Source organism: Protomyctophum parallelum (assembly GCF_964188405.1).
Source record: "Protomyctophum parallelum genome assembly, chromosome: 16".
Classification (NCBI taxonomy): domain Eukaryota; kingdom Metazoa; phylum Chordata; class Actinopteri; order Myctophiformes; family Myctophidae; genus Protomyctophum; species Protomyctophum parallelum.
In genome coordinates this window covers 24,366,967-24,391,037 of record NC_139711.1, presented here as the reverse complement: position 1 = coordinate 24,391,037, position 24,071 = coordinate 24,366,967, and the positions used below count along the sequence as shown (strand labels likewise).

Here is a 24,071-nt window from a genome sequence, read left to right as displayed (position 1 = left end):
AGTGTTACTCTCTTTATCTAGATCTCTTCCAGAACAAGTCAAGTGGAATATTACTAGAAGCAGGTCGGGAGTGGCTTATTGTCTGTATCAGCTGGTAACACGTGGGAGCTGTCCCCCGTTACAATAGGCCAATGTTTGCCTGTTATCTCTCCACCACATACAGTATGGAATTGTGGACAAAAAGCTGAGCTAATTTCGGAACCAGAACACCTTGCGTCCTGCAGAACACAGCGAACCGTCTTCTCTCCCGGGGAGAAGTGCTGGCTTATTTAAATCTCAGGCTAATTTAAATCTCATTAAATGGTGAACCGTGGCTCAAATGCTGATTAAATAATTGAGCTTGAGATATGAAAAGGGTTCAAACCCCAGACATATATAGACCCATAGTGAGAGTGAGATATAATAAAATAGTGTAAAAGTTGTGTATAAGTCTCACATGAAACTTATAACCGAGACAGGAAGCACAAGAAATAAATTACCATTACCATCTATGTTGCTGCAGACAAGTATAATATAACATGTGGTAGTGGAAGTCAAGTTGTTTCACAACAAACACCCTAATTCTGGAGTAAACATACTTTAGTCTGGCAGTCGAGGTGGACGGGTGGGAAATTTGGTATAGGCCTATAGTATTTTTTTATTGGCCTAAAATATTGTCTATATATATATTCATGAATCCACTTGCTGACCGGCTGTTGATATTGGGCAAATGTTTTTGTAGTGGTTTCTTGTGACCCTATCATTAAGTCCTATGGCAGCCTTTTGCTTTAAGTAGAATGTAAACAGCCATAGCCACTTGTGCCCAAAATGTGCTGACCTCATCACATTTGTGCTGACCTCATCACATTTGTCATGACGTCTATGGCCGTCAGAATCATGAAAACCCCCTAGTTTGACGTGTCACATGCTACTTAAAGCATAAGGAAAGTTTGACATTTTTGAGAAATCTTCCTGCCATATATGTTAATGAAAAAGAAAAAAAGCCCAATACTGCAAGTGAATGAATGTATGTATATTAGGCTATAGACAATATTTTAGGCCAATAAAAAAGCCTGTCGGCTGCCGGACTACTTCAGAATGAGTTTGTCAAATTACAGCATTTGTCCCTTGATCAACATAAATAGGAGCGACGCGCGCGCGCACGCACGCACACACACACACACACACACACACACACACACACACACACACACACACATTTAAAATGTTTATTTATGTCCACATAATGAGAAGTACAGGAATACCTTGTACAAAGGACATAAACACTGCCAGTGCAGTTTGACAGTGGGAGAGCAGCCAGTTAAAACGTGCATGGACGGCAAAGCATCGTTACATAAAGTACAGCTGACATGTCGGACACAGGGCAGCAGACATAAATCATGGATAAAGGAAACAACGCTTCCTCCTAATTGAGCGGCTTCCTATAATGGCTGAAACTGAGCAATACCTTGCTAACTGCTTGGCTCTCCTTTTGGAAAGGCCGGCCATTTGTAAGCCCATCACAACCAACTTATGCACATGCCCTAGGCTGCCAAAGATAAAAACTAAAAGTTTACATCTGTAACCTAGCTGTGAGATGGTCTGCATTAGCTGCTGATACTTCAGCACACACACACACACACACACACACACACACACACACACACACACACACACACACACACACACACACACACACACACACACACACACACACACACACACACACACACACACTATTTTACATCTATATCTGTTTGTTATTGTTGTGGTGGTGGTTTTTGCTTTAAGCCAAGATTGTTATTAGCTTCTTCTTGTTTCTCTTTGGTATAATTATGACTTGTTGACAAGACCATTTTGTTTTTCTACTCAATTGTCCTGTATTTTATGTATTGTATATGTATATATTTGTTTTATATGTGTAAATAATCAAATCAATTTATTCAATGTGCTGGGCTGGCCAAGTCTCACAGGAAGTGCACCTCCCATGTTCCAACCAGTCGCATGCATCTTCTTAGTAAACCTTGATCATGAGATAAAACTTTTCACTCCAGCTTCCCGTCTAAACACAATGACTGAAACATTATTTGTTCTCCTTCTTCTTAGAACAGTGTGTAAGTACATCTGCTATTCTACTCTGCTGTCAAACTTAGATAACTTAACATATGTACCTGTACAAGCTCCACTACATTATATGTAAATTACATATTATTAAAAACATAGAAGAAAGATTTTCTACAAAGAGAAGTTATTGACACCAGACAACATTTATATTTAATTATTATTTATCTGTTTGTTTGGTGTTTGCTTTAACTGGCAATTCAATACAAAATACTACTACTAATAATGTTTATTTTCTCCAATCTTATTTTTTTTTTTTTTACTTTCCTGGGAACTATAATTGCCCTCTGTTTTTCAGACATGATACCAGTTCCCCAGGATATCCCTTTGAGAATTGTCAAAATCAGTGAAACCATCACTTTACGATGCCCACGCAATACAGGAACAGATTTTCTTTTCTGGTATAAGCAACATCCTGGACGTGTGCTCCAACTGGTTTCTGAAGCCCATTTACAAACAGAACTACAGGGAGAGTTTAACAACTCACGTTTCACCTCGGACTTCAGCAATGCTGAATTCAATTTAACCATTACAATTTACAATTTACAATTTAGGCATTTAGCAGACGCTCTTAATCCAGAGCGACTTACATTTAGGCAAGAACAAAAGCATGGGAATACATCACATAAAAGCATTTATCATGAAACATGCGTAAGCTAAGAAGGTAACAGTGGAATATCTATATGATGAAACTATACATACACTATACATAATAAACTATACATATTCACTACTATGCTATACATATGTACTATGGCGTGCTATGACTATATACAATACAATTATAGTGCTGTCTACATAACATGCTATAAGTCTAAGTCAAATACTATCTAAGCCAACAGAAATTCTATCTAAGGGGTTAGGGTAAGTGCTATGGGCCATGATGGAGTCTGAAAAGGTGGGTTTTCAGGCTACGGCGGAAGATTGGGAGAGATATCAACCAAGACGATGAAGCAACATATTTCTGTGCAGAAGGAACATTATTTAGAATGACATTTAAAGAAGGCACATATCTGGTTGTAAACGGTACGTACAGTACAGTATGTCACATTCAGTCTGTCTTCTTCTGATATCTTTACCACTTTATGTCTCATCAATTCTGCTGTTGTATTTCCACACAATTTAAACACATGAACTGGAGTGTATTTGTATTTAGTATTTAGGCATGTTGTATATTGTCAGACATAGTATATTTGTATTATTTTTCTATCCAGACTATGACCATGAGAGGACGGTCCACCAGACTTTGGTACCAGTGTCAGTCCCTCTGGGAGACCCGTTGACACTGCAGTGCTGGCTTCTCCCCGGGAGAGAAGACGGTTCGCGGTGTTCTGCAGGACGCAAGGTGTTCTGGTTCCGATCGAATGGTTCCCATCCTGGCATGGTTTTTTCAGACAGCAGGATATGTGAAAATAGAACCGTGGCAGGTTCGGCTCCACAGAGATGTGTCTACAGCCTCCACAAGGATAGTGTCCACCACTCTGACGCTGGGATGTACTATTGTGCCGTGGCTGCATGTGGGGCGATGCTCTTTGGCAACGGAACTAAGCTGGATATAAGTAGGCCATGCATTTGTTATCAACAAAATTATGTATTTATTTATTATTTAATTAAATAAGTGATTAAATAGCCTAGTGTAACATTATGATTTTTTTTCTTTCTTCCTTCCTATACCGACTACTGATACGTACTGATATTAGTGATAGGTAGAACTCGCTTTTTGGCTCTGCCTAGACATTTCATTGTGACATTTATTATTGTTATCTATGTTATTTTTTTGTCAAAACCCACTGATCTTTATTCAAAATTTCATGTGTTTGAATAAACAAACACACATTTTATTTTATCAAATTATGTGAATAAAATAAATAGTAATACCTCAATAACACAAAAAGCATACTGTACTTTCAGAAGAATGCTAGTTCCTAGTGTAAGTGCCAGTGGATTAAGTTTAGCTAGTGTTACTGAAAACACACATCGTTATTGTCAAGTTTAAACTTTAGAATAACAAAGTGTACTGTAAACAATGACTTTGTGACCAATGAATGGATAATTTTACGTCAGTGTCTGAGCAAATAGACATGTTACGATTGTTACGTCAAGATGATGTACGATGATAAGAGCGACCCTCACTTCACACAGGTGTGATTTTTATGGTATATATTTACCCTTTTTTCTTCTTGATTTAAAAAGGAAGTTTAGAAAATCTCAGAAGGGGAGGTACAGGAAGGCTCAGGGGTTGAGGATAGGCCTGAACCACAACCTTCGTGGCCTTACTATTTATTATAGCCTTCTTCTTGAAAGCCACTTTTGAAATAGACTGTGGTGGAAACACATAAACAGGGGAGTACCGGTACACTAGATAGACACAGACAACACAGACCCTGCAAGCCAGGCCCAGACTTGGTCCCTGATCTCTGGTACGATAATTCTTTTCTCCAGGATGGTAACGATGTCGATGAAGAATTGAACTATGCAGCGCTGGATTTCCCTGCGAGGAAAGCTGAAGCTAAGAAAAAGATGACGAGAGAGTTGCACTCTGAAAGCATATACTCTGTTGTGCGATGAGAATGCCAGTGAACTGCTTCAACAGGGTCAGAACATCTCTTAGATTAGATTAGATTACACATTCGTCTGAAAATAAAAATAGATTATATTAATAATGGTGAAAGAGTAGATCCCAATATAAATGTAATGACATGGGCTTAATTGTGTACTATGTCGATCGACATTATTGTAATATGTAGAATTGATCATAAAATACCTTCATAGATGCCCTCAGTTCAATTTAAGATTTTTGAGCTGCGTTAGCCCATCCTATGCAGCTTTGAGTGTTTGTATAGCACAGAATGTGCTCAGCTGATTGGCTGAGCACGGAATGTGACGTATGATGATAAGAGCACCCCTCACTTCACACGAGTGTGATTTGTTAAAGATATGTTAAAGGTACGTTGTATGTTGATTTATATGTAAATTGAGGTGGGCCTATACCAGCTGGCTCTGGTCCATAGCTCTAATACCGTTGCATTTAGAGCTATGTTACAGATGACTTCCGGGGCTCGCATAAATGAAGACCAGCCTCTCGTCTTTAGCGTAAATAAAAAACGTTTTTTTCTACTCACCAATACAAAGGCGGGTTGTGTCATTAGAAAGCCTACTTTCTGACCCCTGCTTTCTTGTTAAAAATATATGTAAATAAAGGCTTTTCAATCAGTACAGTATGTCACATAATCAACTGTACACTCACTTAACTGTTTTGTGCCAATTAAGGCCTCTCAAATTGATATATATCTTGTCACGGACCCCCATCTGAAAATGTTGTGTGCTAGGGACCCCAGAATCAGATTTGTAGAAAAAAAACATTTTCAAGATTTTTCAAACATTTTCCAAAATAGCAGATGTACAACCTAGCAGTTTGTACATCTGCAATTTTTGATAGTGGTTACAATTAGGGATGTCCCTGACGCTTTTTAGCTCCCGATCCGATTCCGATCATTTGATTTTGAGCATCTGCCAATACCCGATCCGATATTTATATTTTATAGAACACGTTTATGCCATATCACAATAGTACAATATCCCAAATCACAGACAATTTCCAGTCTAATATTATGATATGGATATAATATTGATACTCATGGATACTGGATTTAACAAATTCCACTTGCATACCTTTTGTCCACATGAGGGCGACAATGTCTGTTAAAAAACAAATCAACGGAGTCAGAGCTTTACTGTAAACATGAACACACATGTAGGCCTACACTATATTAGTTTGATTTAGATGAATGTTGTAATGTTGTTGTCAAATCAGGAGTGATCAAATCATTGCCATGAAATTGTGCGTGCACAATTTCCCACAAGGCCGAAATGCCACCCTTTTCCTGTTATAGCGCCACCAGCAGGCCGATTTTTGCAAAACACATTTCTCAAATCATGAACTATTGGCGTAAAATGCAGAAGAAGAAATGCCACCCTTGTCACATTGGCATATTAGCGCCACCAGGATCCAGGAGGCCACAATAAGGTTACGTGACCTGGCGGAGACCTGTGCACGTTGTATAGACCAATTAACAGGTGACTGTTTCATGTAATCAATTCCCAACAGATCTCCAAAGCTGTTGTTTTGGGGAGCGCTGGTTTCAATTCATTCAACCTCCTCTCTTGTGTGTTGGCTCGTGAGGTGCACCCTATAGGAGACATTTATACTTCAAAGCGCAACAGTATTGCGCACAGAGAACAGCTGATATAAAAGTTCACATCGCATCGCGGATGCCACTGTTGTGAGCGTAGAGGTCTGCATGCGTGACACCATCGTTGGTAAGTTGCTAATTGAATTTTGATCGATCACAAAATGTCTGACTGACAGACACTAGATAATCAAGTAAATGCTTAATAGGCCTACTAGCGAGCCCACTATTGTTTTCGTACATCTTTATTCCCAGGCCCGTTTTGTTGCTGGGCCGTGACGTGGGAATAGTTAGACAGAGCAGGGACCTCATGTGGGTCAATACATCATCATCGAGTAGGGAGCTATCGAGCCCTCGCTCTTCAGGAACAGTAGTGTCTAGTTACTTGCGTGAGCAGAGCGGCGCAAGTACTGTTTTCGGCTGCGTATGTCGGTGACTGCCTCGGCCAATGAGGGATTGTGAACTTTTGGTGGTCCCTTCGGCCAATCAGGAATTGTGAATTTTTGGTGGTCCCCTCCTCGGCCAATCAGACAGGGATTGTGTCTTTTGGTGGCGTCGCTGATCGGCCAATCGGAGCGCAAGTTGGCATTTGCGTATGTCGGTGGCCCCCTCGACCGATTTGATTGGCTCTGTATGTTGGTGGCGTCGCTCGGCCAATCAGGGATTGGCTGATGACGTAACTATATATGTAGTATGTTTGTAGAGATCTCCATGTGGGACACAGACAGACAGTAACATAAAAATAGGTGATATGACAACAGGTATTGCATACTACAGATATCTGGTATGGGCACAAAAGGGACACAGACAGATAGTTAAAACGGGTACTATGGCAAGTTGACCACAGGTATTATTAGGTTCCCAAGTTGCATTATTCCCAAGTAGGCCAGTGACGGACGGGCACGTACAAGTCTAGTAGACATGATTCAGATGTTTCAATAACTTGATTGGAGTCTGCTTATGGCAAATTATATTGATTTGACATAGGTTAAAAAGTCCATGGATGCTGATACTGTCTGTTTCTATTTACCCATTTTGCCAATTAAATCCCGCACCCAAGTTTAGTATAAGGGACAGAGACAGCTGGGAAGGAAGGGGACTCGGAGGGGAGCTACAGTAGTAGAAGTGCGTTGAACTCGAATGCTCCCACAGCAAAGCCACTCCTGAAAGGGTATGCACAGAAGTATGCACAGAAGTTAGTGATTATGAGCTAACTTCTATATAGACAGTTATATTATATTGAAGCCTTGTGTACATATGCCTGCTTGATTTGCCTGACTGACATGCTAGCATTGCAGTATCTTTTTGTATAGATATTTATATGCAACACATGTTGTGGAAAGTATATTAAGTGCAATTAAGAACCTATTAATTCTCTAAGTATTTATTTTCAACAGTTGTAGGAAAATAATTAAGTTTTCTATTGGTGAAAGTTTTATTTTAAATGTTTGTTTATGGCTTTCGTCTTTATTTTTTATATTTTAAAGAGGGGCGGACAGTAAGTTGAGGAGTCAGCAGTAGGTTGCGCGCTCTGCTCGCGCACAATGTGTGCAAAGCGCAAGTTGGCAGCTCAACAGTGTGAATTTCTAGTTTAGTCTATACTCGTTCGGGGATATGACCTATTCTATCTCTCACCCCCACTCTATCTGCCACTTATACTGTATGTAATGGGTGTTCCCGGGCCCTATCCCATAGGGCCTATGGCACACCCGTTATGCGATGCTCAGCCAATCACAGCGCAGAATGGCACACCTTCCAGGCAATCACAGCACCAATTTCGTCACCAAACAAGGGCATTTTTCTGCGCCAATTTCGTCCTAAAATTATTTGTTAGATTAATATAGTGTCATAGTGTCATAATAAATCAGCGCAGAAAACTTGCAGAATGACATTCAGTAATTAGGTCTTATGATCAAAACATGATGGTGTTATGTAAAAACTAAATCTTTAATTTGCCAAGTCTTGTGACTGACTAATGTCCATGGACATTTGTTCTACACACGGACCAGTTGTCACCTTTCTCACTGCCTCTCTTATTGCCACTCTCCTCTGGCCTGAAGAAGCCTTGATGAGCCTGAATGTCATCACCTGTGAGGACCAGATGAACTAGGATGGCTAACGAGCTCAAGACACTATAAAAGCTCTGGATTGCTGTGTGAATTTGTGTCTTTTCGTGAGATGTAGCAGGTTCATGCAGTGGTGATTTAGTTTCTAGAGCAGTGGTTTGCAAAGTGTGGGTTAGTGGACTTAAAAAAAAAAAAAAGTGTGTTATGAGGTTACGTAGATCTGCTATTTTTAAAGAACTCAAACTAAAACTAGAAATGCACTCTGTCGAGAATCTCGAGATGCCAACTCGCGCCTTGCATGCGCAAGTAAATACCTTTTAGTTTATATCGGCTACTAAAACAATTCCGATCTACAAGTTCACAATGTGTCACATTAATTAGACACTTTGATAAATAAAATTAACACAAATCTTCCTTCATAGACCTTATGCAGACCGTGGCCATCTTGCCATTAAGTTAATGGCAGGGTGCCATTATTTGTCATTGACAGCCCATACATCCAAACAGAAAAGTCCTATCTGATTGTATTACGGTTGCGATGCGAATCATGCGACACATTGTGCCTTGTGAGCTTGTAGATGGGCTTTTTTCAAATGTCTGAAATTTATAGGCTATATGGCTGAAGTGGTTAATGGATGTTTTGTAATAATAATTCAAATCTACCAAGTTTGAAATTTGTATTTGTATTGGAATAGAAGTAAAAGTTTTGAAATTTGGAAATACTCCAGGAAAGTAAAAGTAGGCCTATGTCAAAATTTTACTTAAAGGACCACTTCCCCACTTTTCAACCTATCTTCATACGTATAATAGGTCCTCAATAATAATCATGATAAAATGTCACAATTTCTTTCTACTCGATCTGTGTCTCATAGGAGGGCTGTGGGCAGTTCAGAAACCGTCCTCCAGTGACATCATCCATGGGGAATCCAAGCTAATAGAAACTGCAGGCTTTCTAGTCCTGAAAAGTTGCAATGCGAAAATGGAAGCCATCGATCTCACGATAATAATCTATTTTTTTTTGTAAAAACATCTTGTTTAAAAAGGAAATCTGCCTAACGATGACATCACTGGTGGACGGGTTTCTGAACTGCCCACAGCCCTCCTATGAGACAAAGAATTGTGCCATTTTATCATGATTATTAGCAACGACCTATTATATGAAGATAGGTTGAAAAGTGCAGGTGAAGTGGTCCTTTAAGCACAGCACTTAGTAATTGTACTTATACTTTCCACCACTGGTTTGGGTGTGTGTGCACGTTGATTTAATTTGCATTGTTAAGCAGCAGTGATGGTTTCTGCTTTCGTGTATCGTCATTAGTCCAGCTCAGTGTCACAAAGCCTGCACGCCATTGTCTCTGGTCCCTCGTGGAAGAGGCCAGCCTCTGAAGGAGGAAGATTTGACGCTGATATTTGACGTCCACATTCCACAATGAAGGCACTAACGACCCTTATTACCAACAACACACTTGAGGGTGAACTCAGCCCTCAGGTTGTTACATGCAGAGGAATGTTAAAAGGCTGTTAACAAAGCCACCGCTGTGTAGATCCAAACATCATCATGTTAGAATACCCTGCGGCCTTCACAATGTACATGAACTGACACTTCAAAGAGACGGGGGGTTGTTGTCATCGCCGAGCTGCTGCCGCCGCGCTGGACTGAGGAACAGCATCTATCTATGGTGGACAATGCTCATTAGCTCATTTTAATTAGATCACATGTCATTGAAGATTTTTAATTAAAAATATGGTCAGAGCTCGGCATAAATAAAAACGATTCACTGTTTGCCGTATGCATGCAGACTCCACGAGGTTGTATCCAATTTTACTGAATTAATGAGCTCATCATTCATGGACTGGATGCTAATTTAGGTATCGTGTCGGCAGTGCGGCTGTCGATTTTTTGCATTACTCTGTTTTATGTGTCTGTATATCACTGTGGGAAAGTAGTTGTTTATCTCGAAGCCAGTCAAAACAGTGCCTGAGTAGGGTACTTCAAGAAACCAAAGCTATTTAAATATGGCACAAGAGGCTAGTAGGATGATTCTTTGTCACAGAAACTACTTCCTGTGCTCTGTTTAAGTACTTTCCAGCATAAAAGTCTGGACAGCCACCCTGCTCCCTGCTGCAAAGTAAAGATAATGAAATGTCAATTGACCACGGTGGTTACAAAATAATTCAAATAAACATCCCAGTGCTAAACTCTGTTGGCTTTCACCACCTGTCTGAAATCAATTATAGAACCTTACCAAACAAAAACAAGAAAATTAACCGGAAACCGGTTAAACCTGGAAAGTATCTGTCATTTCATACGTTGGCAGGCCAGACACCTATACATTATTCAGTCAGACAACTCAAGGAGGATGTAATATATATTTATTGAATATAAGATAATCAATGCAATATATTTATTATGGTTTGGCGATGTATTGGATCTGCTTTTAGGTACTCAGGTCAAGCGCATCAGTCCCAACCATAGGGACTCTGAATCCCCCGTACCTAAATAGTAGATCCAAAACGACAGGTGGTAGCTGGGGTGGAGGTGGGAGCGCACTTGTATACAGCAGCACGAGTATACAGTATAGCAGCAGCAGCAGCAGCAGAATGAGTGCAGGATGTATGACAGCAGCACGCTGATACAACAGCAGTATAAGCAAGCAGAATGAGCGCGGGTTGTATGACAGCGGCACGCTGATACAACGGCAGTAGGCTAAAGCAAGCAGAGTTGAGCGCAGGTTGTATGACAACAGCACGTTGATACAACAGCAGTGTAAGCAAGCAAGAAGGCAGAGGACTGCAAAACCTCTGGTTCAAGTAGCCGGTATGAGAGATTGGGTGAGCGTGTGATTGGCTGAGTGAATCATGTGGATGAGAGCTTGATGCTGCGGTGGCCCAATTAACGGCCGGCGCGCTGACTGAGGTTCCCTGACTGAACTTGCTCTGCGCATGTCTACGACAGGCGCAAATGCTCATTTCAGTCAGACAACTCAAGGAGGATGTAATATATATTTATTGAATATAAGATAATCAATGCAATATATTTATTATGGTTTGGCGATGTATTGGATCTGCTTTTAGGTACTCAGGTCAAGCGCATCAGTCCCAACCATAGGGACTCTGAATCCCCCAACAGCGCAAAACATCCGAAACCCCCAAAAAGCAGATCATCACCAACCCTAAGCTATACATGTGTACAACAGAGCACCTGTTGTTTCCTGTAACAGGAAGACCATACCGATATCCATTCCGCGCAGCGACAAGGGTCATAGGACATGGATCAGACATAGGTCATGCTAGCATTATGTGATGACTAGTCAATGTGTTGGACAGTACAGCGCCTGTTCGACAGTACAGCGCCTGTTCTAGCATTATGTGATGACTAGGTCAATGTGTTCAACAGTACAGCGCCTGATGATCCCTGAAATTCAGGAGTCCTAAACGGTGTCCTGGTTCGCTGCGCGCTGCAAACCAACATGACCCACTGCACAAATAACCCAACCCAACCAGGATCACCGAAAGGGACATTCTATCATTATCATTAATATCTGAAATCAGTACCCAGTTAGTCTACCACCTGGAGCTTCAAGTTTTAGCTTGCAACATGATCGCATGCATGATCATGATGCGGCAATGCTGCAAGTTCTGCCACAGTAATATGCAAATACAGTTTTAAGAATTAATTGTACTTCTGTGGTAAGCAAGAAAATCTGTAGCAAATAACACACTATTCGCGACTAGTTAGTATTTGAGCCTGTAAAATATCTTTCAAGACTAGTCTAACATAGCTTTCGTAAGCAGCAGAGACCACCGGCCTAAGAAACAGAAAGATCATGCAGAAAAACAGTTTTAAGAGTATTAATAATATCCTGCAGCATAAGGAGCAAAATAATGAAAATATGTAGCAGCAGCAATGTAACCAACATAATTCAGAGCTCATTAGTTCTGAGCCTGAAAAAGCATTCGAGTTTAGCAGAGCATAGCTTTCAACAACTGCAGAAGACCACCAGCCCAAGCTTGTAGAGTGTAGCATTTGGAACTTTGGTGCTGCTGAGCCGATCCTAAAGAGTGACGTGTAGCGATTAGGAGGCAGCCCACAGCCTTGACACAGAAGAAGCAGCTTTTGCAGGACCGGCCATGGCTTCCCGGAATCCATCATGAATAGGGGCTCATGACATTGCGGATGGACAGCATGGCAGAAAACGAGGCATGGAAGAGAAAGGACAAAGACCAGTGTTAGTTTCTGTCACAGATATACCTTAATGAAATTAGTTGTTTTGAGTGATTTTATGGTGGGCATCCAAGCAAAGTCAGAAGTGGAAATATCATGCATAGGATTCACCACATAGAAAGTATAAAAAAAAATATATATATATATATATATATATTATAGGATGCCAGTAGATTACTCACTGAAGATCTGGAGTAAGCTGAACGCCAGTTATAATGCCTTTGAGATTTAAACAATTAACTAAAAGCACTACTATGATAGGATACACAGAAAGCAACTTGGAAAGATGAATAGGACCCTGCAACATACTGTAACCTCATGAGCTTGCAGCTGCATTAAGAGAAGGCAGGAATAATTTACCATGGTTTGATTTAAGGTTACCAGGCAGCTTCGAAACCATCAGCATGGCCTCTGAGCTAGAACATGAAATTAAACAGGACAAGCATCTCTATGTTGACAAACCTGGAATTAGAACAGCTCTTAGACTAAAATAAACCATAACACAGGTCCAAGTTATACCACTGAGTAACGTGTCGATAGATGGAACAGAGGAGCGTCCTTATTGATGGGTGATGCTGATTCCTTCATTATGACTGATCCGTTTCCCATTCCAGGTTTTATCCGACCAAAAGCATGCTACCGCTGCTTATAAGGTAGCCCAAATAACACGGAAGACTTGCATCTGCCGGCAAGTATTAAATTCAGCCATTTATCTGCAACCCATCTCCCTTCATACTCTTCCCCCAAGACCGTAGATGGAGCTGCGTCCATGTCAACATATCAAGAATACAGATGTTTCAACCGAAAACTACTTAGGTGGCTGAGCGACTGCATGTGAATATAGAATTAATAGAACAAAAGCAGCCTAGGTGAAGATGCGGATTGATTAACTGATGACCTGCCTCATGGTTTCAGTAGCAGCAGATCCGCGTATACCACCAATGTGAGCCTATCCGATAATGGCTGCAGCTGCGATGAAGACTGTATGCGGCAACCCACAGGGAGGACCTTCCCAGCATCCAAGGTTCATCTCATCAGTATAAGGGCTGTCGCTCAGGAAATGGAGACAGAAGCAGCATGAGAACAGCTATGAATCGCTTTAAAATGACATGGATATAGCTAAAGTTGACTTTAAGGCAAATTAGCTTCAGTCACGGTGTAGTATCATCTAAGCCGTAACACTGATAGAATTCAAATCAATCATTTAGCAGCAGTGTTAGCAGCGTGGTAACGCCATACCTCTTTTCCTGGCTGAGCATAGGAAAACACCACGCCTCTGTTCCTGGGCTAAGCATAGCAGAAATGTTAGCAATGAGCCAATTCCTGTCTTTAAAGACAGACCGTGCGTTTAATTTAATGTTAAACACTTCCCTGGCGCACCATAAGTACTTACCTGTAAAACAGAACCATAGAGTAAGACGGAGTTACGAAACTCAGTTCACTTCATGGGGCCAGTTCAATGGCGTGGCTCTTCTTCTACAAATGGGTAGAAGGGCGGAAGTAGGCAGAAATGCCTGACCCAGGCAACAGCCCAGCTTTAGTATTCTTAAATCCCTTATTTTAGATTGTTTGTAGTAATCGTATGACAAACACATTACAGAGACTTTAGTCGTCCTGAATAATACTTTTAAAACATGTCATGTTGCACACATGCCTAAATGGCTTCTTATTTGCACTGCCGTCGTTGAAAACAATGTATTCGAAACTCCATTTGTCCGTCTTTCAGGCTGCATGAACATGCTCGGTTTCTGCCCGCTCATCGTAACTCTTCTATTAGATGGCTCTGCTGCAACCCATGCCGCCTATTTCTCCAAGCATAGGCATCGAGTCGTGGGTGCTTGAGGCCTGAAGCGCCCACTGACACAATGGGCGCGTTCGGAAATAGCGCACTGTGCAATGCAAACAAATGGACGAGTGCGCTCCCGCACTGGGGCCAGTGGGGCGGGGGGGCACCCACTATCAATTAGCATCCTAAATACCTCATAATAGGCCTACTAAAAATAATTGAGATCCCTGAATGTGCAAGCATCCACCTTATAGCCAGGTAAATCCTTTATTTGAACAGCAGGATCAATTAGTTTATAGGTAGTTAGCATGAATCAATGCATGATATTGATTCCTCCAGCCAAAATGAAAATAATAATATCCAGCATGCTCTGCCCAACACTAGGTGCATGATATGGTACAATTCACACTGACATATTCCTTGGGACCCAGGTGCCATGTGGGCCTATGCAACCAAGAGCAACCTCACTGCTCTCTCAGTTGCTCTGGTCAACTCCATTTACTTCTAACTGATGCTGCATTGGACGTTTCATTCTGATCAGAGAACTTGTGTTGCCATATGTGAAGAAAAATACACTGCAGTACAAACAAACAATAATAGAAAAACATTAACTAAAATAAGCAGGCTAATTAAAATAAGAAAATGTACAAGCAAACATTTACTCACATAATGTAAATAAAAGAAAGAGGCAAAACTATATCATAGTTCCATATATATGCATAACACAAACAAACTTACAAGTATTAGGTGAAGAACCTCCAAACAACACAACATGCATCTCTGAATGTGAACATGAAACTGACAACAAACAAGACGGCTCTCTTCTACACTCTACAGAACAGGAAAGCTAAAGATATACTGCCCCTAGTGGACGGCAAACCCTTCAATATGGAGGAGACAAGCAGCTGGGTCAACGAAAACAAGCCACAAACTATCTTGAATCATTATGAAAACAATCCAACAACGTCAAATAAGTTTATCATCATATAAAATTGAGGGTGCCTCAAATGAACCGCGGGTTTAAACAACGTTGACTGTTATAATGTGCAGACGTGGCAACATGCCTGACAGACGCGATGCGGACATACTCCCGAGTAATCTAGTAATAGTGGCGACATTAGTGTTGACTCACTTGGCAACAATGGAATGCGGAAGTGCTCGTTCTATCTCAAGGGATAGTTCCAACTTCCAGCCAAAGGAACAATGTTGGAACTATACAAAGCGTGTCGCCACTCTCCTACTCCACGCTGTGGACGAATGTATGCTTTTAATCCCGTTGCCTTGAATCTATATTACGTCCACATATTGACTAGAAGCAGCCGAGACAAGAATGCGCACCAAGCGTGACCACCGTCATAAAACTGATTATAAACTTTGCCTGGATTTACATGTGAAGAACGGCGGAAAGCAGAGCAGACGGCAGGTAAGATGCTTCCTTGACTAGTGTTGTGAGCAGGACAGGACCCGACGTGAAATGCATTGGCTAACGCGATCTCGGTGTGATCGAGGCACAACGATAAAAGCAACAGAAGAGAACATTTAAGCAGCAGCTTCAACTTATTTCCGTCGGTGAACAAAAGCAGTGCACGTTCTTCCAACCAATTAAACTCACTGACTTACCAGAATTGTATGAAAGCAACGTTTAGTGCATAGCCTAATCGCCCAGACGCCACAGCAGTGGCGAACTGGTGACATTAGCAGCAGTAGTAGAATTGAGTACTTGTATACAGCAGCACGAGTATACAGTATAGCAGCAGCAGCAGCAGAATGAGTGCAGGATGTATGACAGCAGCACGCTGATACAACAGCAGTATAAGCAAGCAGAGTTGAGCGCAGGTTGTATGACAACAGCACGTTGATACAACAGCAGTGTAAGCAAGCAAGAAGGCAGAGGACTGCAAAACCTCTGGTTCAAGTAGCCGGTATGAGAGATTGGGTGAGCGTGTGATTGGCTGAGTGAATCATGTGGATGAGAGCTTGATGCTGCGGTGGCCCAATTAACGGCCGGCGCGCTGACTGAGGTTCCCTGACTGAACTTGCTCTGCGCATGTCTACGACAGGCGCAAATGCTCATTTGTATATCTTTCTCCCTGATAATTGTCCTGAGCAGGGAGAAAAATTTATCAGAGCCATATTCTATAATAATATACAGTATTGGTCCAATCTCTTTGTGAGTTATCTAACTGAACTAAGTATATAGGTAGATTAGGTACTCAAGTGCTGTTTTCTACTAAAAAGAACATCTTATCGTACATCATCATACATCATCTCATTCCGGCCAATCACAATTTGCGTCCTCACCTTCGTCATCAATATTACGCAAAGGTGTTACGCAATGTTTGTGTTTACACTAACACTCAAAATTGTCCATTCATCAATGGCATATTAATGTTTGTGTAGGACAAAGTTTGTGCACACACACCAACAGCTGGGTATAGGATGGGCTAGCGCCCCTCAAAAAAACCCCACTATCAAGTAAACAGAGACAACATGATAGTAGGCTGTGGCTCAGGAGGTAGAGCAGGTCGTCCAATGATCCCTTGGTCGGCGGTTCGAATCCTGGCTCCTCCTGTCCACATGTCGAAGTGTCCTTGGGCAAGACACTGAACCTACATTGCCTCCAATGAGTCGGTCGGTGTGAGCTTGCCACCGCCGGTGTGTGAATGTGGGAAGTGAGGACGCTGGCGTCGACTGTTCGCCGCTTCACCTCCCAATGTATGAATGAATGAACCATTGTAAAGCGCTTTGAGCACTTGGAAAAGCGCTATAAAAATGCAATTCATTATTATTATTAGTAGTATAGGATTCAGGATAAGAAGAACATAGATATAATTATTAATTACAGCTGTTGTGGGCTATGGCTGTGAATTGCTGTCCAACCAGCTCAGAACATATATATTCTCTGCTGCAGGCTATTTTGAGAAAATAGAGACCTATTTTCACTTTCCTTTTATGACACAAACAAAATGCTGCTTGGGCGAGATCTGTGAAATCTGCATTTGATCTTGATCTTGAAAAGAAAAATCCAAAGATGTCACTCTCTCCACAAGCCTTTGGCTTATCATGGAGGGGAAGCAGGGGGGTCTGAAACGAAAGAACATTTTTCAGATTAATAAAAAATAAAAGCTGCAGAAAAATTACCCTCTTTCAGCTTGGATTTTTTACAATGGCAGCTATGGTCCTCGGGCAGGTGCATGAAGAGAGAAACATCTCATAACTAATTATTTATCGTCCTTCCAGAGCATGTTGTGTCTGCACTCTGCAGGGTGAAAATAACTCACAGGCCTCCACTCTCTAGCCAAGTAGTAAATGATGGAGTTGAACGAGCCAGCCTTCTCTCTACTTTGGAACCTCCACAAAGTTTGTCGAGTCGGATGATGATGTCAACTTTGTGATAATATCATTACATAATATCATTACATCAGAAAGGAGCAGTTCATATATAACTGTATCTTCATGTCTGTCAGGTGTAAACCTCATATGTCCAAACTTGTTACTTTTCAGGATTCAAATTCAAAAACAGCAATAGTAGCAGCAGATCTACAAGCTTGAAACGATCTTGTGCACCTGCTACTTTAGATGCTTTTGTGTGAGCTGGGCAGGCATGTGCATCAAAGGGGCTAGACTCGAGCCCCTGCCTCAACGCGGCAACTCGCTCGCTTTAGCTCGGTGGTGTCTCACGTGGCTCAAGTTCGCTCGAGACGACTCAGCCCTGTTCAGTTGCGACCCAATATGGCGGAGAGTAGTAAATCCTCACCCCCGCCCCCCTACAATGAACACAGCGGAGCACTCCCTACCCCACTGACGGCCGTCTCACCCAATCACAAGCCGTGGCACTCCTTTCAGCCCCTCCTTTCGTGGGAAAGTCCCTCCCTTAGTGGCGCGGAAAACGGGTCCCCTCACTCTCCTTTCCCTGTAGCCTTGATGAGCCTGAGTGTCATCACCTGTGAGGACCAGATGAACTAGGTTGGCTAACGGTTGGCTCAAGACACTATAAGAACTGGGTCGTGTGTGAATGCCATGTCTTTCCTTGAGTTTGAGTTGATGTGGAAGTTCTCTGTCAGGTCCAGTGGTGTCACATTCCCACCTAATACTTAGGTAGACTCGATGCGAATGGGTGGAGAAGTTGGGATTCTTGCATATTTAATGCGGTTTGCCTTCACACTGTCATTCGCAGCAATTGGAAACGCAGCAGGGGGGACCTTTATCAATGTGTTCCATTCATAAACTAGCCTACACAGTGAAATCTGTGGTGTTAAAATTATACTCATAACGTGCATGTGTCGTGGCGTCGGGGACTGGACCTCTCTGCGTTGAGCGCACTGAGAACAGACAGCAGTGCTAAATGTTCATAGAGATGTTTATCGAGATGAAAGTCGACTCCCCAGTCCCCACACAGTGACAGACAGCACTCCATGTTTACCAGTGGCGGGACAACATTGGGCCGGGCCGGGGTGTGAGATAGCACGACCGGGCCTCACCGAACATGACTCCCAACAGCACCCCCCCCCCCCTCCCCCGATCGGGAAGAAAAAACCATTTACGCTAACAGTTGCTGCTAATTTGAGCAGGCGTACATGAACGAGAGAGGAGTTGTGTGTGTGAGGAGATGATCACAGTCACAGACACAGATAGAGGGAAAGTGTTATATTTTGCCTGTTATTTATGCTATATATTATTGATCGCGTCTGTGTCTGTGACATTGCGCAGCAGTGCACACACACGAGAGAGAGAGAGAGACGTATAGAGAGAGACGTAGAGAGAGAGAGGTGCTGCGTGTTAAAAAAAAAAATAGGCTACTACTCATCTTTGTGTTCTGTTTCACCTTTGCTGAGTGATCGCACACAGGGAAAAGCAACAAGAAGGTGTTTAGAATCGAAACAGTCCGTTGTGGAATCACACAGAGTGATTAGCCTACTAATGAGTGACAGGTCTTGCCACTTTTGTAGCCCTGGCTGGACCGCTTAGTTACAGCGACTCTCTCGGCAGCGCGGTAAATTCTCATCAGACAGACATGATATTTTGTTAAAGTGTAGGCTATAATAGGCTATATAGGCTCTGTATCTGGTTAATTCAAGATTCAAGATTGCTTTATTTGTCATTCTTTAATTCCAACTGCAGCAGCAGAAAAAAACGAAATTGCGATGTGCTGAGTGCACGGGCCGCAGCAGCATGGGTCGCGCGCAGCTCGCGCTGCCACAAACTTCTCTTTACATCAGAGAAAAAAAGAAAAAGAAGAAAGCGACCGGCGACTTCTTCAGAAGCAAGAGGAGTTAGTTAGTTAATTGCGGGAGCCTATGCGGGATTGGCAGGGGGGCCCGCTGGTTTTATCAGTCGTGAGTGACTGTGTAAAAAATCGTCCATCGATCATCTGACAGCCCGGGCCCTCAGGAGGTCCGGGCCGGGGTGTGACCACCCCCCCTACACCCCCGGTAGTTCCGCCGCTGATGTTTACGCACAAACAGACAATATTCTGTAGGCTACACTGCAGTGTTTTTATGTGTTTCCTTAAGCAATTGATTAATGTACTCGTCCTCATTTCGACCATCATCTTTGCGCTGCGTAAAATATGCCTTCTCTGTCTCCAACTGTGTTTCGCTCCTCACCCGCCACATTGTTTGCTTCATTTCCTTTATTTGCTGCGGATTTCATTCACACCTGCACTGAATCGTAATCAAGTGCGATTGGAAGCGAAGCGAAACCCCCGTTTTTGGACGGAGTAGAATGCGGTTCTTTGATGCGCATTAGGTTTCGAATGATGTTTCACACCTGCCAAACGAAGCACACTTTCTGACAATGTGCAGCAGGATTCGTTTTAATCGCAGTAAAGCTTTCTGGTGTGAATGTCACCTTAGTTTCTAATCTATTGCAGTGCTTCTCAAAGTGGGAGTTATTGGACTTCAAACAATAGCAGATATACAAGCTCATATAGCTCGTTATCGTTATTTGACATGCTATAAGGTCGTAGATCTGTTATTTTTGAAGATCTCAAACTATAAAATGCCTTTAGTTTGTATCGGCTACTAAAAATGGCCAATCTACAAGCTCACAATGTGTCACATTCCTTAGACACTTTGATGAAAAGAAAATTAACACAAATCTTCCTAAAAGGGGGTCCCTGGTACATATTTTAAGCTAGGCAATATACATAAATCTGTCCTCAATCTGGGGGGTTCTACCGTCCTAGTCAGTGTGTGCAGTATGCATCGGTGTGTCTCTGTTAAAAGACCTAATGAAAAAGGAAAAGCCCTGATAAATAAATTATGGGGAAATACATAATGATTACCTTGTTTTATTAAGCGCCTCCATTTTTACCAGGGCAAAGTCACGACTACACAGTACTCTGCATTGTCTTTCATGCACATCAACTGTATGACAGAAAGCCAACAATGGAGCAAGGATTATATTTTCTTATCGTGTGTGTGTGTGTGTGTGTGTCAGTGTGTGTGTGTGTGTGTGTGTGTGTGTGTGTGTGTGTGTGTGCGTGCGTGTGTGTATGTGCAGAATCTGCAGATGTCCCACGTGTCCAATAAGGTGTCAGGTCAGGTGTAATGAGATGAATGTATCCATTATGCTTCCTTAACGAAGCTACATCCATATGTCTGCTAATGAAGTTGGTGCTCCATCAAAAGTCTCCAGAGGACCTGATCTGACTGAGACTGGAGACAAACCACCAACCAACAGACACACAACATCAAGACCTCTGATGTAGATCCGCTATTTTCAGTAGTTTGGGTCACATTTCTATCTTGGGTCTTGAGCTAAAAGGCTTGGGAATCGCTGTTCTAGTCATGTCATTTTGTTGTCTGTGCTTCATGGAGTATATAGCTTATCTTCGCTCAGTTGGAAAAATCCAACGTTCGCTCCCCCCCCACTACACCCATTGCAACCTGACAGCCAATCAGCGTTGATTAGGATATGTTTGCCTGGTTTGATTCATCCAGCTCGAACCGACTGTGAACCAGCAACACGGGGGAAAGACTACATACAGTATGTAGCTTCTTCTCTCACAGCTCAGCTGCAGGGGTCCTTGACCCGAAACTTGTTGAAGACCCCTGCCTGCGCTATAGAGTTTTATCGTTCATGCTACCGCATGACTACTGCTGTGCAAAGCAGGCAACATTCTTATTCATTTCACAATGAGTGTAGAGGTTGATCAACAAACACCAATGAGAACAATCCAGTCTCAGTTTGTAGATCTTTTAAGATCTGTCCTTTTAATCATAGATTAAACAGATCCCTTGTCTCCATGCCCCGAGCATCCAGAGATAGAGAGTATGCTGGTTCTAATACTCTGCCCCCAGATCTGTAAGCATACGATGTGTCTGTCTTTCACAAGCTGTTTCATGGTAAAAAAAAAACAAACATGGATGCTGCATGTTTTTTATTTTTTATTTTCTTTTACCATCCAACAGATTATGTGAAAGACAGACATTTGAATCTCATTAAATCCTATATTCTTTATTGTGGGGCGAATTAACAAAATCACAGATCAACAAGCTCACAACGCATCTCAGTGTTATTATCGCTAATATATATTTTTAAAGAATATAAATTTGAAATGTTTTTAAAATCTCTGAAAACTATTTTTACCAATAATAATATGCCCAAAAAAAGGATGCCAGGCTTAAAGTGTGGGATACTAGAATGATGATACTCTCTTGTGTTAGTATTCAGGTTCAATTAGGGCACAGAGTTTGAGGAAATGTTTATATCTCTGCTATTGGGAGGAAACCACCTAACTCCGATGAAAAATATAAAACTTTCAGGAAATTAAGAAAACTTTTTATTTTTAAAACAAAGCAATACTGCCTCATCAAAGTTGGTGTTGGTGTGAGTTAGATGTTTTAGCAGACAGTTTGAGGGTCCAATGGAGTTATGAGGTTTCCTCCCGACAGCAACGATATGATAAATGTACCAACAACTGCACAGTGAACACACCTAGCTGTAATACAGAGAAGAAAACAAATCACACCCGTGTGAACTGAGTGGTGCAGCTCCCCCCCACCTCTATCTCTCTCATTAGCAGGCAACATTGCAGCACTATCCCTCTCTGTTTCTGGCGCCTCCTACTGGTACTCTATAGTCATAATGGTGCTCATGCCACATGGGTACAGTAACCACATGGGTACATATGTGTACACGGACATTGCTGGTTGTAGGAGTGGTTGCACCACTAAAAAAAACAGAAGTTTGGAGATTAAATGTCACTCTCACAATTTATGTAAATAAAACAGAAATTGAATTAATACATTGGTATTATTATTTTTCTTTATAAATGCTTACTCCTAAAGCAATTGAAAGTAGGCAGTTGAATACTTTATATGAATGATGAGCAGTCATGTCTCTCTGACCTCATGGCACCACAAACTTAACTGCACACATCAGTTCACAGCTTGTCTGCGCCACCTTTCTTGGTTTCAATGACATGAGACTTTCTAAAAGCCTCTTCTGACATTATATAGATGGGTAACTCTCCTAAGTATTTGTGCATTCCAGCAGCAGCATGTACGTTCCCACACCTGGAAGTCTCTGTAGAGCTCCTGTCTGGAGGAGTTCCATAGAACACCGTACATACACACCTCTTTCACTCTGTCTGCATCAGCCTTTCTCTCCATGTCCCGCCTGGCTAGCACTATGTGTTCATATTTTTGGTGTCGGGAAGAAATGTCTTATCTCTTATGTCCAATGAGGACATTTAACAGATTTTATTAACGAAAGTTGCATGACACGATGAAGGAACGAACGATGAACAGAACGAAGATGACCCGCGACGGGTCGTCTGGCCATCCAGCTGGACGTCGGGAAATTGAAGCCGAGGTGGGGAGGCTCCGGGGATCCGCCGTGCTCCCGGGCACAACGAACCCCCCTTATAGGGACCTGTTAGGAGATGTTAGAGGGAGTAGGATGAGAATTAGGATGGGGGGAGGGATGACGAAAACGAGAAAAGAGGGAGAACTGTGGGTTGGATGGGCTTTATATACAGGTGGAGGTGACCCGATTGGAGGAGGCTTAATAGGAGGTGGAGCCTGTAGCTGCTCCAAGTATAAAGGCTGATGCTCAGTGGACTAAAATAATATAGCCAGAGTGGACAGAAGGATGAATTATACATGAAAACCCTTGATAGCATGCTGTAAAAAAATACCACCAATTAAAACTGACAGTGCAGACATATATATCTCTGTATCAATTTACAATTTTGGCATTGAACAAAATGCTCTTAAGAGCGATTTACAGTAAGCACGGTCTTTAAAACTCCTTCAGTGCCACCTGGTGGTCACCAGTTTAGGCTCTGAGTGCCAATTCTCCCATTATAAAAAAAAGAGGGCGTTTAAAAAAAATGTATATATATATATATATATATATATTTAAATTACGTCTTTACGGGCATGGCACTCAGTGCAAAGACGTATCGGATACGGGATTACGTCCCTGGCACTTAAAATTAAGATTACGACAGAAGATTGGGAGAGTCTGCAGTTCTAATTGCAAAGTTGTCAAGGATGAATAGAAACACCAGTGGAAGATATGAGCTCAGCAAGGCAAGGTACATAGACCACCTGAAGGGACTACCAGTCATTAAAACAGCTATGAAACTCCCGCTGTCTGCTTTAGTTACTTCGTAGATTTTAAATATTAGTACAAAACATACTGTACATTAACCATTATAGACAATGCAACGCATTGTGAGCTTGTAGTTTACT

At 42.0% G+C, this 24,071-nt stretch overlaps 1 protein-coding gene across 1 annotated transcript in view; it reads right to left on the bottom strand.

Moving 5' to 3' along the window:
- The window catches only part of LOC310873689 (integrin alpha-6-like), a gene marked incomplete at both ends in the record, with an annotated part of 38,132 nt that extends 15,147 nt beyond the window's left edge, over positions 1–22,985 (bottom strand). Inside the window, 3 exons of the mRNA XM_083786238.1 lie at positions 4,504–4,609; positions 22,309–22,312; positions 22,880–22,985. Of these exons, the coding sequence (XP_083642364.1) occupies positions 4,504–4,609; positions 22,309–22,312; positions 22,880–22,985 (216 nt within the window). The remainder of the gene's footprint in view (positions 1–4,503; positions 4,610–22,308; positions 22,313–22,879) is intronic.
- Positions 22,986–24,071: the final 1,086 nt, after the last annotated feature.